The 18213-nt window shown below is 39.3% G+C and overlaps 1 protein-coding gene across 1 annotated transcript in view; it reads left to right on the top strand.

The window, feature by feature from the left end:
* The window catches only part of LOC110217522 (myosin-15), a 94887-nt gene extending 79150 nt beyond the window's left edge, over positions 1 to 15737 (top strand). Inside the window, 2 exon segments of the mRNA XM_078146138.1 lie at positions 5787 to 5921; positions 15497 to 15737. Coding sequence (XP_078002264.1) covers positions 5787 to 5921; positions 15497 to 15514 — 153 coding nt within the window. The 3' untranslated portion in view covers positions 15515 to 15737.
* The last annotated feature ends 2476 nt before the right edge of the window (positions 15738 to 18213 follow it).

Below are 18213 nucleotides of genomic sequence, written 5' to 3'. Positions count from 1 at the left end.
AGCAATGTCTCAAAGAAAAGTAATCTATCATGGTAGGCCTGCAGGTTCTATGGCAAGTTAGCTAGAATATTTTGGTGTGGTAGAGCCTTACCTGTAATTATAAGAGTGACAAAAACATACCATTTTATTTACATAGACTCAAAGAATCTCATAGTTGGAAGGAACCTCAGAGACCCTAGTCCAACCTTGTCCTTAATCCAAAGTACCTTCTGTAGCATCCTCAAGTGGTCATTCAGTCTTTCCTTGAAGAACTCTAGAGACAGGAAACCTATGATCTCCTGATGAAGCCCATCCCACTTAGGAATTTTTCTCCTGTGTCAAACCTAAATCTGCCTGTCTGCAGTTTATATGTATTGTTTCTAGTTCTTGTCTCATGCAGTTTTCTTTTATGATTTCTTGAAATATAGCTCTGGTAAACCAGGCTTTGATAAAGTCCATTGGAATTCAAATGGAGCTACTTAACTATGCCTTTAAATCCAAATCGCTCTGGCTTTCACTGATTGACCAATAATAGGTCCCAGTCCAAGCCTCATTTGGTCATTATTTGGGTTTTGAAGGCTCAGAGTGAGTGTAAATAGCAATTGTTTCTGTTCTGGCCAGAAACTCTGAGAGTCTTAGCCTCCCAGACTGATTCTTTCATGAAGTCAAACTAGGCCATCTTTTGCCTCAATTCTTACCTAACCTTTAATCACTGAATGAATGTCGCCTTAGAAAAACTGAGAACTGGGAAAGTCCTTAGCTTAAAAAGGCCAAGGTCTCCCACTGCATCTGGGGCCATCATCAGTGGTACTGACCTATGTCTTGCCGCCGAACTCTTGATGATTCTAGAGGACAGAGTAGGGCTGATGACTACACAGACCTGCCTCACTTAAATCCAATTCACTTGCAAGTCAAGACATTACCCTCCTGATGTCGTTGGTTTTCTTAAGAGAAGGAAGAATGAACAACCACCCCCGATACCAAGTAACACAAGTCTAATCCAGGTAATAACCCTTTAAATACTTGAAGACTGCTAGCATATTCCCTCTGTATTTCCTCTTCCTACAGATTAATGTCCCCATTTTCTTCATCCTAGTCTCCTATATTGTGTCCTCTAGAGCTATTACTATCCTGGTCACCCTCTTTGAGAATGCTCTGACTTCTCATTCCCTTCCTAAAATTCAGCAACCAGAATTGAATGCATGACTTGGTATATGGTCTAACTAAGGTAGAGGATAACAGAAATGTTCCTTCCCTCTTTATGAGCCCTGTGCTTCTCAGTGCAATCTACGATACAATTAGATTTTTAGGCTGCCGTGTCCCATTGTTGACACGGGTTGATCTTGTAGTCCACTAAAAACCCCAGATCTTTATCACAGGGACTGTTTCTGGTCATAATTCCTCCATCCTTTACTTGTGAAGTTGATTTTTTTTTGAACAATGTATGAAACAATATGCTTGCCCCTGTTAAATTTTATTTTATTTAATCTAGCGCATGGTTGCATCTATAAAGCTCTTTCTGGGTCCTGACTCTATTATTCAAAGTCTTGGCTATCTGTCTCAGTTTTAAGTCGTGTGCAAATTTGATAAGTGTATTTCATGCAAGTTATTGATAAAAATATTAAATGCTGCAGAGCCAAGGACAAGATCTGGGACACTCCTCTCGAGACTTCTGTCAAGTTGTCATTAACCTATGACTAAGTTTTAGATCTGGTCATTCACTCAAATCTACCTTCCTGTAGAGCCCTGGGCCTTGAGTCAGGAAGACCTGAGTTCAAATCTGGCTTCAGGCAGTTACTAATTGGGTGACCCTGGGCAAGTCACTTAACCTCTTCCTGCCTCAGTTTCCCCAACTGTAAAATGGAGATAATAGTCCCCAGTGCCCTGGAAACATCTGCTTCCCAGGATTGTCGTTAGGATCAAATGGGGTAATATTTGTAAAGTGCTGATACATAGTAGGCACTTATCAAGTGCTTATTTCCTTCAGAATTTGTCAAATGCTTTGTTGAAATCCATTTATTTACAGCATCCTCCTGACTTACCCTGTCAAAGCAGGGTTGGGGTGGGGGAGAGAGGAAATTAGGTAAGTTTGTCATGATTGTTCTGCTTCCCTTTCTAAGTGCTCATTAACTAACCCTTAAATGATGCGTTCTAGTATTTTGCTAGGAATAGAAATCAAGATCCTTGGCTTAGAGTTTGCAGATTCCACAATCTTCCTTTAAAAAGGGGGAGGAGGAGGGTGTTTACCCTTCTCCAGTCTTGTTGTGCCTGCCCTGTTATCCAAGATTTTTTGAGAATTACTAACTGTAGCTAATCAGTCATATCTGGCAGTTCTTTCAGTGCCCTGGGATAAAGCTCATTCAAGCCTGTGACAGGAACTTACTGAGGATGATAGATCCCATCTCATCCCTTATATCTGATTTCTACTCCTTGCTTAGCATTTTTGTCCTATTCTTCCCAGGCCAAGATCATCTTCCTCCAGAAAGAAACCAATGAGCTATTGCGTGTCCTGCTCTTTATTATACCAGACTTGGCTCATCCATTGGGGGAATTTTCAATTTCCCTTTCTTTTTTTAGTGTGAATCACCCTTGACTAGGGTTGCAAGGTTAAAGGCCGTTCTTAGGGATAACCCAGTCCTGGCCAGGAACTCATCACTCCTACATTTTACGTGGTTCAGAAATCCAAATCCTGCCATCAGACACCATCTTCTTAGCCAGCTGTTCATTTCTCAAATCTAGTTTTTTTCTTCTGAATTCTGTACCTTCAATTAGTAGCAGTGATTGAAAACCTCAGAAGCACAGCTGGTGTTTTGTTTGGTTTTCAGTGTTTTGCCTGGGACTTCATAATCTTTAGCAATGCTCTTTAGGTGCCTCCTTGTGGGGATATTATTTATCCCCACATGGATCTTTAGTAGAAAGTATTTTAACAATTCTGTATATATGCTCCTAGAAGCTGGCAAACTTCTCTGTCACATAATAATAATAGCTGCTATTTTATATAGAGATTTAAAGCTTGCCAAATGACTTAGAGATATTGTCACCTTTTATCCTCACAACAGCCCTGGGCAGGTACTATTATTATCTCCATTTTACAGATGGGGAAACTGAGGCAGACAGAGGTCAAGAGACTTGCCCAGAGTCTCACAGCTAGTAAATGTCTGAGGATGGATTTGAACTCGGTTCTTTCATGACTTGAGGTCTAGCATTTTATCTGTTGTGCCTCCTACTTGCCTCTATGTGTCAGACCAATAATTAACTGCCTTAGTATTGGTCACCAGATACCATTACTTATCTCTTCTTCTGTTATTGGGTGACCTTTCATTTGGTAGCATCTGAGCCATAACATCGTTCTTTGGAGTATAAGAAGTACTTCCCCTCCAGGAACAGCTTTATATCCATTACCTAGCTTCAAGTGTTGAGTTCTCCTTATTCTCCCTCTCTTCTCTATGTCCCCTTCTAACCTTTACTTCTGATTCAGGTGATGTTTTTCTTCTGTCTTTTTCTTCTTTATTTTCTGTATGGAACACTCATTACATTCTTTCAAAGAACACTTAATTTCTCCTGTTACCTGAAGAGGAAAAAATGTGTTCCTGCAATCCTTTCACTTCTTCTGCTAGATGGAGATTAATTTGCACTTTATGTCTACCCAAGTCTTACCTGACATGAAGCAGAAACAGACATAGCACGCTTTCCTCAGGTCATCATAAAATTCCCTTCACCTTTCCTCCATAGTTGCTTGAACCAAGATCATCAGTCTTTTCTTCTTTTTGGTGGCTCTCTTGTCTAACCACTGTGGCTAATTTCTAACTAAATACTTAAATTCTATATGGTTGACAGGGAGCCTAGCAGTCAGGAAAGGAGAAGAAGATATCTGAAGATCAATCACATGGAGACATAGGAATATAGATCAATCACAAAGACACAAGAAAATTGATCAATAGAATACAGATCTATAGAATATAGATCAAACATAAGGAGATGTAGGAATATAGATAATTAGAATATAGATCATTCTCAAGGAGATATAGGAAAATAGATCAATAAAATATAGATCTACAGAATATAGACCAAATACAAAGAAATATAGGAACATAGAAGGTAAGGAATATGGATCACATTAAATAGCTGCGTTTTGTCTATGTCTCTTGAATGCTTGTGTCTGCTAAATAAATAAAACTTTCCCTATTTATTTCCCCCTCCCTTTCCCATCGCTGGAGGTGATAGCGAGTGTGGCCTGTTCATCATGACTATTTCCGGTTCTGTGGTTTCTGCTGCTGGTACTCTTAAGCAAAGCCTTATTTATTTAAGTCAAACTTTCCTATTCTGGTCATAGAACAGCAAAATCAGCTCGGCTACTTTTAATTGCTTGTCATCCCATTCTTGTTATACCCTAAAAGAGATAGAAGCAAATAAAAACCAAATCACAAATGGAAATCTAATCTAATCAAATTTATCTTTGTTTCTCCTTGATGCTAAAGTTTCCTTCTCTGGACACTATGCACAGTGTGCCCACTGGGCTTAACGATAGGAGGATGGGACAGACAAAGCTGTATTTAGCAAACACAAGCTCAGATGACACAAACCTTCAAAAACCCATATATAGGAAAATTGAAAAAAATTTAATGGGAGCTACTGACTTTATTTCACATTCTCACTGACCTCTCAACGTCTCCCTGTACTTCCCTGGCTGCTAAGCTTTCTGTCAATCACGTAATATATTCGGTTTATCATTATGCACCAAGGATTTAGGGAAAACTTTACTGCACCTAATTTGTGCAAAATTTATGTCTTATTAAACTGTTTCTCAAGCTTTTTGGGCTCAGGACCTTTTTACATTCTTAAAAACTATTAGGGGCAGCTAGATGGCGTAGTAGAGCACCGGACCTGAAGTGAGGAGGACCTGAGTTCAAATCAGACCTCATACCAAACATTTGACATTTACTAGCTGTGTGGGACCGTGGGCAAGTCACTTAACCCCAATTGCCCCCTCCAAAAATTATTGAGGACCCTCCCACAAGAGCTTTCATTTATATGGGATTATATCTATTGATATTTGCCATATTAGAAATTAAAACATTTTAGTATTATTATAGAAATAGCTTTGATCTCCCAAAGACACTTTGAGAACCACTGCTCTATCATTAAGAGCAATATTACAAAACCAGGGTTTGAATCTCTGATTCTTATTATCTGTATGACATTAGGCAAAGCACTTAAACCTACTGGGTTTAAGTTTCTTCAGTTCCCTACTGCGACTCAGTTTCCTCATCCAGAAAATGAGAGAGTTTGACTAAATGATCTCTGTTGTTGTTCAGTTGGGTCTGACTCTTTGTGACCCCATTTGGGGTTTTCTTGGCAAAAAACCCAAAACACTGGAGTGGTTTGCCACTTCTTTCTCTGATTTATTTTACAGATGAGGAAAATAAAACAAAGATCAAGTGACTTGCCCAGGGTCACACAGCTAGTGAGTGTCTGAGGCTGGATTTGAACTGAAATCTTCCTGATTCCAGGCCCAGCACTCTATCCACTGCTCCACCTAGCTTCCCCAGTGATCTCTAAGTTCTGTGCATCAGCCCTCAGTTCAGGAGAGGATGCTTTAAAGGGTGTTCTGTTTGTAGCTTGAATTTCTGATGTGTTGAAAACTGAATTCCTGCATATTTCTGAAATGTCACAGGCTTGGCTCAGAACTCAGGAGTTGTAATCCTGTTATACACTTCTCAAGTTTTTTTTTTTTACTATGTTAACTGTGGTCATAGCAGAAAAGTGTGAGACCATCTGAGCCCTTGGGACTTCTTGTTTCTTGACAGGAAGCACAAGCCAATCAATATCTGTACCAGTTTAAGACTCAGCAGCATGAGTTGGATGACGCGAAGGAGAGAGCAAAAGTGGCCGAATCCCAGGTCAACAAACTTAAGGCTAAAGCGAGAGAGATTGGAAAAAAGGTATGTCCTATATACCAGGGCTCAACACATATTAACCATTTCACCAGACGTACTTTGTTGTCCACGCAATTTTATTGACCTAGCTTATGAAAACTTAAAAAATACCTGACTCTCCCTCTCTTCTCTCTCTCCTTCCTTCCCTCCTTTTCTCCCTCCCTTCTCCTTCTCTCCCTCTCTCCCTTCTTCTTTCCTCCTTTTCTCCCTTCCTCCTTCCTTTCTTCCTTTCCTCCCTCTTTCCCTTCCTCCTTCCCTTCCTCCCTCTTTCCCTTCCTCCTTCCCTTCCTCCTTCTTTTTCTTCCCCTTCTTCTTTTCCTTCCTCCTTCCCTTCCTCCTTGCCTTCCTCCTTCCTCTCCTCCCCCTTTTCTCTTTTCCCCTTCCTTCCTCCTTCCTTCACTTTCTCCTTTCTTCCTTCTCTCTCTCTCCCCCTCTCTGTCTCTTCCCCCATGTATACATATACACACATATACACATATGGATAGATATGTATGTGCATACATAATATATGTGTATATATATATACACACACAAATATACCTTTTATTTAATGCTTCAAGGTTTATAAAGTGCTTTCCTTACTACAGTCTTGTGAGGTAAGTAGAGCCTCATTATCCCATTTTATAAAGAGAGAACCAAGGTGACATATTCATGGTTCCATAATTAATGAGGGTCACAGCTGGGTCTCAAGCCCAAGTGGACTAACCCCAGGTCCAATGTTCTTTTTGTCATTCTACATTGCTGCCTCTTCTGTAGGTGAAAAAGGCCCAGACCAATTCTACAGGGACACACTTTTAATTTTTATTAGATTCCTGACATGCCTAGTTTCTTTCAGGATCCATTTCAGTATTGTGAGCTAGGCTGATCTGTGTCAAATGACAATCAACAGCCCTGCAAGAAAGGTTGATTGACAGGCATAAGAAGGGAACCGTTTGGAATGTCAAACAGATCTAATTGTACTTTTAAAATATAACATTGTTGTCAAAGGGTCACAAAGCATGAATGGTATCAGTGTGTGTGTGTGTGTGTGTGTGTGTGTGTGTGTGTGTGTGTATGTGTGTGCGCGCGTGCATACGTGGGTGGGCATCTAGGTAGTGTCTCATTCTATTGGCTTATATCCCCCACTGAGAAGACCCAGGAAATTGTAGCATGATGGCCCCATTATGCTGAGACAGATTCTCCACTTGCAAGCGTGTCATTCTAATAAAAGATGATTAAGAAAAGTAGAGAAAATAGAGTCCCATTAGTTGCATGGATGTGTTATATTCCCCTGAGTTGTTTGTAGTTCTAAATGGGAGAGTTCTGCTGGCAAAGGACTCTTCCCCATAATTCCTCTCTTGGTTGAAGGCAGGAGTGAGGAAGGGAAGGTCATTTTTTCTTTTTCTTTTCCTCTTCATTTTTCTGCTGATCTTCTTGATGGCCCCCAGCTGCATAATGTGACCACCTCATCTGCCAGTTTCTCAGACCAGGAGAAGATGAGTCTCTAAAGCTCCACCGTCTCTCTCCTTCGTACAAGGTGAAGGCCAAGCCCTTCTAAGCTGTCTTCTTCCTGGGGGTCATCACCCAGCATCTTCCTCTTTTCCCTTGTCTTTTTTCTTCTTTCAGTATCTTTCAGTTACTGTCTCAGTATTTTGGCAGCCATACCCTGTGGGCTGATGATCATGAACAAAGGGAAAAGGAAAAGATTCCAACGCCCAATAATAATAGTAGCTCATACTCACACGGTACTTTGAGGTTTGCAAAGTGGTTTACTAAGGAGTGACATGTTTATTATTTTGATAAATTGGAACACAGGGAAGAGTGCTTCAAGGGACTTTAAGATTAGAGGACTAGGGTTTTATCTCTAACTGTCCCTGAATTACTGAGGTGAAATTTTCCCATCTCTGTGACATTTAAACTTTATACTTGCAAAATGAGGGTAATAATTTTTACCTTGGGGCAGCTAGGCAGCACAGTGAATAGAGTGCTGGTCCTCCAGTCAGGAAGACTCATCTTCTCGAGTTCAAATTTGGCCTATGACATTTACTAGTTGTATGACCCTGGACATTTAACCCTGTTTGCCTTGATTTCCTCATCTGTAAAATGAACTGGAGAAGGATGTAACAAATCACTCCAATATCTTTGCCAAGAAAATCCCAAATGGGGTCAAATAGTTGGACACGACTAAACAACAACAGTTTTTACCTTTGTATCAGAAAGAGTCAAAGAACAGAGGAAGGACCACTGGATCAGTAATCATGCCACCTAACTCTGCTACTAACTGACTGAGTGAACTTTAACAAATCACTTAGCCAGTTGGGGCCTTAGTTTACTCATCTTTAAAATGGAAGGATTCAATTAAGTAATCTTTGAGATCATTTATAGCCTGACTATTATATTATCTGAAGTTTGAAGTTGTAAAGGGAATAAAAAACAAAATAAAATGACTCACCATTATATTGATAAGCCACTGCCCCAAAGTCTAGGGCAGATATAACTAGTATAAGAGCAGGTGAGAAATATGACTATCCAGCCTACCAATTTCTTAGTCAAAAAGAAAATGAGGCAATAAAGTTCTCCAATCTTTCAGTTCTGTCTCCTTTGAGAAAAATAAAAGCAAGAACCTGCAGAGTTTCCTTTTCTGGGATATTGTTATCTCCTCTCTCTGAGGGTGTTCCCTCTGGCCTCTGTCATGGCACCAGAAGGAAATCATAACGGAGCCCAAGACGGTCAACGCTGTCATGCTAAGGTGATCTTTCTCCCCTGGAGGTCAGAAATTGCCACAGGAAGCCATGGGCCAGTCAGGTGGAGAAGGCAACACCCATCAGGACTCACACACTTGAGTTGCAGAGTCACCAGCCAATCTGCAACTGTTCTAAGTGGAGTGATGTCATAGGACCCAAGGATTCAGAGCCTGAAGGGGCTCCCTTCATTTAAAGATGAGGAAACAAATCCATGGTGAACTTGCCCTCAAGTTCACAATAATTAGCATTTAAGAGATTGGAGAATTAAAACCTAGGTCTTCTGAATTTGAGTCCAGTGACTTTCTCTGACACCAGGCTTCTCTTGATGATAATTTAAGTGAAGTTGCCTTGGTGATGAGGTCTTTGATGGAGGGGTTCCCTATATATTGTTGACAAGGGCAATAGAAATGGCTTCAATGCAGAAGGACTTTTGAGAAAAGGATTATCTTTTCTTTATTTTTTACGTTTTTTTGAGGCAGTTGGGGTTACGTGATTTGCCCGGGGTCACAAAGCTAGCAAGTGTCTGAGGTCGGATTTGAACTCAGGTCCTCCTTACTCCAGGGCCAGTGCTCTATCCACTGTGCCACCTAATTGCCCCCAGAATTCCCTTTTCTTAAGAGTTAATTTTAAAAAATAATAATCTTAGTGTTTTTCATCTTCAAAGCGTGGAAGCATTTAACACAGTGGAAAGAACCACAGCTTTGAAGTTGGAAGATTTTAGTTCAAATTGTACCTCTGACAATTACTACCTGTGTGACCTTAGGAAAGTCACTTTATTTCCATGGTTTTCAGTTTCCTTAACTGTAAAATGAGAGTTTTGAGCTTGATAACCTCTGAGATCCCTTCTAGCTTTACATTTATGATCTTATGTTATAGCTACAGTCTGAATTATTGGAAGACTTAAGAAGTTCCTGACTGTAACATGAGAATTCATATTGCTTCACTTGTGAGGCTCTAAAGAGGCAGATAGATGTAAAAAGCTTTTCAAGCAGCTTTAGAATTAGAAAAATATAATATAGAATGTAATTTTGGAGTCTCAGTTCAGTGACTGCCCAGAATTCTCATGTGACGCATGGATTTGTGTCTTAGAAGGCTGGAAAAGCTGTCTTAGAATAAGGGATTGGAGTGATGCAATGACCCTACTTGAACAGGGAGTATAAAAAAGTAGGTTTAATCCACTTATCAAACACAGTCCAAGAATATATGCTGATAATCCTGATGAGCTCCAAGACCATTCCTCTGCCTCCATTTTCTCCATGGAGATGATGCTTGGATAGAGGCATGACCTGTGTGGAATGGAGGATCTGCCAGAACTGAGGAGGTGGGTTCTCCCTCACTGGGTTCTTCTTATATGTTTGAAGGGGTGTCCAAGGTAATTACACTAGTTCAAAGTCTGTTGTGCATGAGCAAAGAAACAGTTGTGCCTTAGCTACCTACCTGACAAAGTCTACTAGGTAACAGTAGTCCCCATGGGGCTTGTAATCCTATCTGCCCATAGTGTAAGGGCTTCCAACTTGAAATTCTGTCTGTATCACATGGTCTGATCCCTCCCTTATAATACAAGTGGACCTAGCTGTGAACTACTGCATTCCACTAATTGGGATCATGGTGACCCAGGTAATTTAGTCATCCTTAATAATGAGGATCTGGCCTCTGCTGTCGTCTGCTCTTGGTCAGAATTGTGAATTGGGTATTGTGAATAGTTGCTGGGTATAGGATACTAAGCAAAATCTTAGAAGCGGGCTATAAAGCCTCTTATTAACAATCCAAATAGTTTCGTTATCCAAGTCTAGAGATCTTCTATTCCTCATTCTGGAACTTACGAATCCTTAGTAACCTTTCTTTCCATGAGCATCTTAATCAATAGCTTTTCCTTCCCAGTGAAATTAGTGTTATTATGATACCTACCATCACCTACCACAACCACCTTCCATTAGTTAAATGTTCTAAATTTGGTCTGAATCAGCCATCTAATTGGCAAAGAAATTTTGAAATTGGGTGGTATCTCCCAGGTAACTCAAGGGGCTATTGCTCCTGCTTTGTGCAATGCCAGGTTAAATCTTCTACCTCCCAATATAGTAACTATCAGAATGAAAAACAGTTCTAGGGTTATTCATTATAATTATATTAATATACAGCTCTTTCTCTAGCATTTCCACCCCCTCTTTAAAATGGCTGTAATTCAAAAATTTGAGGTTGGTGTTCCCCTTCCTCAGATCTTTGGTTCTGAGCAGAGAGTGGGACCACTCACCCACTAGATAGCATGGGTGATAGTCACTGGAACTGGAGTCAAGAAGAACTGAGTTTGAATCCTGCCTCACATATTAGCTTTATGACACTGAGCAAGTCTCTTGATCTCTCTCATCCTCATTGAGTCTACTACATGTGGTTGTTATAAGGGTCAAATGAGATAATATATGTAAAGTACTTTGCATTCCTTAAAGCATCATATAAATGCTTCTGCTGTTATTGTTGTTATTTGCCTGGAATGGGTAGTGACATTTTTTCCCTCCCTGGTATCCTCATCATTATGAATTCAGTGATACCTGATGATAGTTACGTTAAGATTCATCATAAAACATTTGTGTGTCTCCTTCCAGTAGAGGAATTTGCTGTGAAAGGAGGAAGAAGGCTGTGGTTGAAACAACTTCAAAACTGAGTTGGGAGGATCCTGTTATTATCTTCATAAGGCCATGATCTCCACCTCTCCATCAATCCACATCCACCTTGGTGACTGTAATGTTGAAGTACTAGGTGGCATTCCCTCTGTTAGCATCTTCCTCTGAATGATGAGTTATTGGCTATGCATCATAAATTCTCTTACTAGAAATCAAACTGAGATCAGATCAGAATTACAATCCCAAGAGCTTCCACCTCATATAGTAAATTATACCAAAGTAGGATAATTGCTTCCCAAGTTAACATTAATACAAACAATTATGACATAATACATGAAAGTCATTTAAAACATTCATCTTGTTTAAGCTCATACAAAGTCTTTTCTAAACACTTATATCTGGATTCATCTCTTTCTAGCTTGACATATCCTGATTTAGCCATTACTTGTCAAAATTAAGAATCACAAAAATAATTTGGACACATTTTAGTGTTTTACACAGAAATTAATTTCATGCACTTCCTTGAAAACTCAGTCATTTGTTAAGGTTAAACTAGATGGCTCAGTATTATCTCTGAGAGTTTAGGAACTGCATGTCAATCTCTCGAGAGTAAAATTCTTCTAACCTGGGATATGTAGACCCAAAGTTCTAAGTCTTGAGGTTTAATATCTCTCTTACAGTTTAAAGTCTCTCACAAGATTCTCAGCAGGCTTCAAGCTTTTTTCTGTACTTGGCCTAAAGTAGACAGTGTAGGCTTGACAATGAAAACCTTTATACACATCAGTGTTTTTCTGCAGTTGAAAAACTCATCATATTCACAAAGGTATGGAGGCTGTCATTATTTTATCATATTTTTCAATATTATATAACTAGCATATTGAATATTAAGAAAATTTGGAGTAAGTCCATTTATAATATGTCCAGTTACGTTCTATATATTCTATAATAACCAGCAATTTGCATAAAATTATTTATCTACTATGAGCAACCTTTGATTACTTTCTAAATATTTCATTGTCCTATTGGTTTTATTACTTCCAAGCTGTTATCTTAACAAACTGCTTCATAATTACTATCCTCCCATTTAGCAGGAGTCATAACTCTGTATGTACATGTGTATGTGTCTATGTGTATGTGTGTGTTTGTGTGTGTATTTGAAGGGGAATGACAAAATTCATTGGAAAGACTTACATTTAAATATATAAATTTACAAACTTCATCTAAGCACTTTCTAATTTAACTTGTTTTAAGCTTTTAAAAAACCAAAAATCAATTTGCTAATTTTCATGCTTAGATTCAAAATTAACAAAAGCTTCTTGTTATCCCACACACGTTCCTGTGGAAAGTAGTGCTTTTTTTTTTCCAGAGAATGGAGAAAATAGTATGCTATAATATACCTCTCTTATAGACACTCAAGGTCTTCTATACTTCTGCTAAAAAGTAAATTAACTCTTAGAATAACATGGCTCTCAGATTACAAAAATTGTTACCATTAGGACACCCCAACCCTTTGGTAATGGCCTGGATTTGGGAAGAGTTATTTCAGTGGGGGGCTTCTCCAGACTCAGTGACAAAGGTCTCAATAATAAATCTTTCTCCTTTCTTAACATTAAAAAAAGCATAAAAAGATTCTTCTCTCTAGGGAAAAAGAGAAGAGTTCTGAGTGCATTTGTATACACAAATTCTACAAAATTTCCACTTTGGCCATTGCTAGCACAATTTGGAAATCTATATTATTCAAAAAGATTATACCTGACTTTATTCATAGATTTAGTGTCTCCTTAGTTTTCAATACTAATCTCTGCATACGCAGGAGGATATAGATTTTCCTTTATCTTTCTCTTGCCATACCAAGTGACCTAATTGGAACGCAGAAAAAAACTATATCCTTTAAAAGTTTTGCTAAAAACAAAGCAAAGAAAAAAACCCCCTCACTTCTTCTAATTACCCTTTTTCTTTTGCCTATTCACAAGAAAAAAGCAACTCTACCCAGATAAACAGATACAGACTACGCAGACGCTATTGACAGCATACACGCTAATCTGTAGAAAAACAACAGATAAATGAAATAGAAAAACCTTTCTGTGAGAAAATTCGACTCAGGGCAGCTGCTTGAGCTATTTCTATTGTTGAAGGAGTTAAACTAAAGTTTCAAATAGACTAAAAATTTTCTCTTTCCTGCAAACGTGCAGTGTTCCTCCTACTTTTTTTTCATCCATTCCACCTCCCTCCCCCCAGGTTTGACAAAGCATCTTGTCCCACTGATGAGATTTCTTTAAAACTACCCAGAGCTCTTGTTCCATTAGATGTCACGGGCTAATGTCCCCCTTCTCCCATCTTCTGTCCCCCTTTTCTCCTTGTTTGGATGAGGGACACATTTTCACCACTACCCCTCACAATGCCAATTGTTGAGGCCCAGAGGACTCTCCTACATCTGGATATTGGAGTGATGTAAATGACTGACTTGATTCAAACAGGGGTATAAAAAAGGACATTTTCTTAGCTTATAAGAATATGGTTGTTCATGACTAATGACTAATGTGGAAATATGTTTAATATGATTGTACATGTGGTAGCCTATATCAGATTGCTTGCCGCCTTGGGGAGGGGGGAAGAAGGGAGGGAGGAGAAAAAAATTGGAATTCAAAATCTTATAAAAGTGAATATGAAAACTACCATTACATATAATTGGAAAAAAATAAAATACTATTAAGTGGAAAAAAAAAGAATATGATTGTCAAAAACAAGGCAAAGTTATATGCCAATAACCCTGATGAGCAGGATTTCTCCCAGAGATGATTTCTGAGGGGTGGCAAGTACAGTGTCAGGGAGTGTAGAACCTACCAGGTCTGATTCAGGCCTCCTCATTAGGTCCTTTTTATCTGCTAATGGGGATACCAAGGGTATGTCGTCGGTGCAAAGCCTTCCTTTATACATGAAACCAAAAACCTTTTTTCTCTAGCTGCTTATTATATGTCAGGGTCTATAATCTAGAAGTATTTGTTAATTCTAACATGGCCTATAATCCTACCTATTCCACAGCCTAGGGGGGCTTGAAATACGATCTGCATCACAGGGTCTGCTTCCTCTCTCATAACATGTATGGATTGGGGCTCTGGCCTACTACAGTTTATTTAGGGGAAAATGCCTTGTGTGTCTCTCAAATACCAAATCATGGTGAGAAGGGGATGGAAGGACTCAAAGCAATTGGAAGGCATCTGTCTTTGTCAATCATTGGTAAATTGGGGGAGGGGGTTTGAAGCTGGGTTGGGGTGGAGGTTAGAGGGTAGGGAGAATTCGAATCAGAGATCATCAAATTCAACCCCTTCATATTATAGCCAGGGACGTTGCCAGTGACTCTAAGATCCTTTCCAGCCATGAGGCCTAGAGGAGTTAAATGACTTCCCAAGTTTCACAGTGAATTAGTAGTCCATCAAAGAAGTCAAAGCTAGGTCTTCTGACTCCTGGCTCAGTTCTCTTTCCATTCTACCTTGGTGCCTTTATGAAAGAATTCCTTCACCCCCCTGAGAAACTTTCTAGAGTCCATAACTGTATCACTGGATTTCTTGCTTTCTCAACTGTGGAAGAAAATCCTTAAAACTTTGCAGCTTCTTCAAACCAAGGTGAAAAATTATTCATCTAGATGTGGAGTGACTGGGTGGGTTTTGAGGGGTTTCCAAGTCCTTTTTCTCATGGGATTCAGGAAAGGAGGAACTATCTCTGAAAGACAATGCTCTGTTATGCAAGGAAAAGACCTGAGGTATTGATTTAACAATAAAAAAAAAATCATCTGAGTTTGTTGTTTGTAAATTGAGATATCCCCAAAGATAGACACAGAATAATCATAATAGCTGACATTTATATAGTGTTTACTATGTGCTAAGTGCTTTACAATTATTATCTCTTTTAATCCTCACAACAACTTTGGGAGGTAGGTGTTACTATGATCCTCACTGGATAGATGAGAAACCTGAGGCAAACAGGGTTAAGTGACTTGCCTAGGGTCACACAGCTAGTATCTAAGGCCAGACTTGAATTCAGGTCTTCCTGCCTCCAGACCCATGTTCTATCCACTGTGCCACCCAGCCATAAATGGAGACCTGACCAAGGGACATGGACAGGGTAGAAACAAAGCTTACTTTTTCTTTTTCCTTTTCCTTTTTTTTCATTAATGAAGAAACACAATTATTATTTACAATACAGTATACAAACCCCCCATTTCCCACCCCATCTATTTCAGGTTTATGAAGAGGAATAAACACTCCCTATTCCAGAAGAACCGGAGACCAGATGATTCCAAAATACCACCAGCTACATGGCTACCAATCAGAGCTGAACTTGAAACAAGTGAGCATTTGGAGAGAAAACATTGAAAATTAAATACCAAAGACCATCGCTTTCATATAATTTTAATCACGCTGTTACATCATCACTTCCTCTAGCATGAAACATCTTTCTTTGAAACGTAAATTTAAATAAAAATAAACTATCATACTATCTTGGACCCTGCTTCAATGTCCTTCTCTCTCTCTCTCTCTCTCTCTCTCTCTCTCTCTCTCTCTCTCTCTCTCTCTCTGTCTATTTCTCTCCCTATCTTTCTCTCTCTCTTTCTCTTCAAGATGCCAGACTTCACACTTAACCCTGATTGCCTCCCCGTACCAGACAACAACAACAACAATAAAACAAAAAAGGGGCAGCTAGGTGGCTCAGTGGATAGAGCGCTGGCCCTGGAGTCAGGAGGACCTGAATTCAAATCAGGCCTCAGACACTTACTAGCTGTGTGACACTGGGCAAGTCACTTAACTCTGATTGCCTTCCCCCTCAACCAAAATAACAACAAGATGTCAGATTTCAAAAATTAAGGGATCATGGTTGATCCTTCCCTAAGATCCTATGGCAAATAGCACTTCTACTAATAATAATGTGAGTAGCAACGTGAGTATAGTGGATAGAGAGTTGACTTTGGAATCAGGAAGACCTGAGTTCAAGTTCCACTTCTGACATATACTAGCTGTGTGACACCATGAGAAACTTCACTTCACTTCTCAGTTGCCCCAGGTAACTTCTCAAGACTTTGAGTTACAGAGCAGGGATGATAATGTGCCTCCTTAGCAGGCTAATGGGAGTTCTCTATATGAATGAAATCCCATCTAGAAATATTTTTAAAATAATACTACTAGCTCCTTATATTATCAAACATTATAAGAATATTTTAATAAAATAAATTCTCTTCATTCCCACTTCTCTTAGTTGAATACTCTTCTGAGCAGCACAGACATACCCCTTATAATTTGCCCAACTGACCTCATTTCACAACAACATTGCTAGTATGTTATAGCTGAACTCCACAAAGTAATTTCAGAAAACACCATTGTAATAACATCTGCCTGATCACCCATTTATGACAATGTTTTCAGGAAACAAGTGCCTCCTGGGACATTGTTTCACCTACCATTGTGTTGAAGCAACTAATGACCTTAATGGGCCTATGCCTCTAAGTACCTAACTAGACGTGATTCTTTAGCCCCATAGTAGCCCTACTGGAAAGTGGCTGACAGCCCAAGGTCAGGGTGGTGAAGAAGGCTGGGACTGTTGCTCTCAGGCTCAGCGACTCTCCTCCCCCGCAACAACTTTTCTTCAACTGCGCTGTTTCAAAAAAAACGAAAATAAAGTGAACAAAAAAAGCTCCTGGGCTCAGTTGTGTAGCTCTTTTCATAATTGTTGCTATGATCCTCTCCTTTCTTGCCTTCATCCATCCATCATTCTCCAAGGAGATGATTGGTTCCATTTAATTCAACAAGCATTTATTCAATGTCTAATGTGTGTAAAGCACCTTACTAGGTGCTGGGGCCTCAAAAGCAATAATGAAACCATCCTAACATAGCTTGCATTGTACTGGGACGAAACACGTTTGTTGATGTCTTGTAGATTTCACCAACAGGACCTTAAACTGAAGTAACATCTGAAAGATCTACAGGACAGAACTGGAGGAGGCAAATGTTCTAGTTTTTGAGAAAGGGAAGAAATAGAAGCTGCCAATTAAAGACCAATGAGTTTGAGGTCAACTCCTGGCAAAATTGTAGATGGTATTACTAAAGAGGTGGTTAATAAACACCTAGAAAAGGAAGCAGCCATCACAAAGCACCAGCTAGGTTTCAGGAACAAGTCATATCAGTTGTTATTGTTCAATCATTTCAGTTGTGTCCAATTCTTCATGATCTTATTTGGAATTTTCTTGGCAAAGATGCTGAAGTGGTTTGTCATTTCCTTCTCCACCTCATTTTACAGATGAAGAAACTGAGGCAAACTTGGTTAAGTGACTTGCCCAGGATCACACAGCTAATAAGTGTCTGAAGCCAGATTTGAACTCACAAAAATGAGTCTTCCTCACTCTAGGCCCAACACTCTATCCACTGTGCTACCTAGCTGCCCGTAAGGTATACCAGATTTAAGTTTATTTCTTTTTTGATAGAGTGCTAAACTAATTAAATCATAGGAATACTGTATATATAGTGCACCTACATTTTAGCAAGGTTTTTTTTTCTCTTAAGACTTTTTTTCCCAATGAACAATTATTCATTTTCTCTCCCTCCCACCCCCTTCCCAACTCCCAGAGGAAAAAAAATAAAAAAGAAAAACAAAGTCTTTGTTACAAATATGTGTAATAAAGAAAACTCAATTCCCATGTTGGCCGTGCCATAAAGTGTGCAACTCATTCTTCACATTTAGTCTGTCACCTCTCTGTCAGAAGGTGGTAGCATGCTTCATCATCAGCCCTCTGGAATCATGATTGGCCATTGCACTGATCTGTGTTCTCAAGACTTTCAAAGCTTTTACAATATTGTTGTGAGAGTATAAATTATTCTGCTAGTTCTGCTCACTTCACTGTGCACTATTCTATACATTTCTTCTCAAGTTTCTCTGAAACTCATTTGCATCATTTCTTTTACTGCACTA

The sequence above is a fragment of the Phascolarctos cinereus genome, unplaced genomic scaffold, assembly GCF_003287225.1.
Source record: "Phascolarctos cinereus isolate Bilbo 61053 unplaced genomic scaffold, phaCin_HiC Scaffold_726;HRSCAF=1367, whole genome shotgun sequence".
Taxonomy (NCBI): Eukaryota; Metazoa; Chordata; class Mammalia; order Diprotodontia; family Phascolarctidae; genus Phascolarctos; species Phascolarctos cinereus.
Note: the sequence above shows the minus strand (reverse complement) of the source record. Positions and strands in the feature narration are given on the sequence as shown.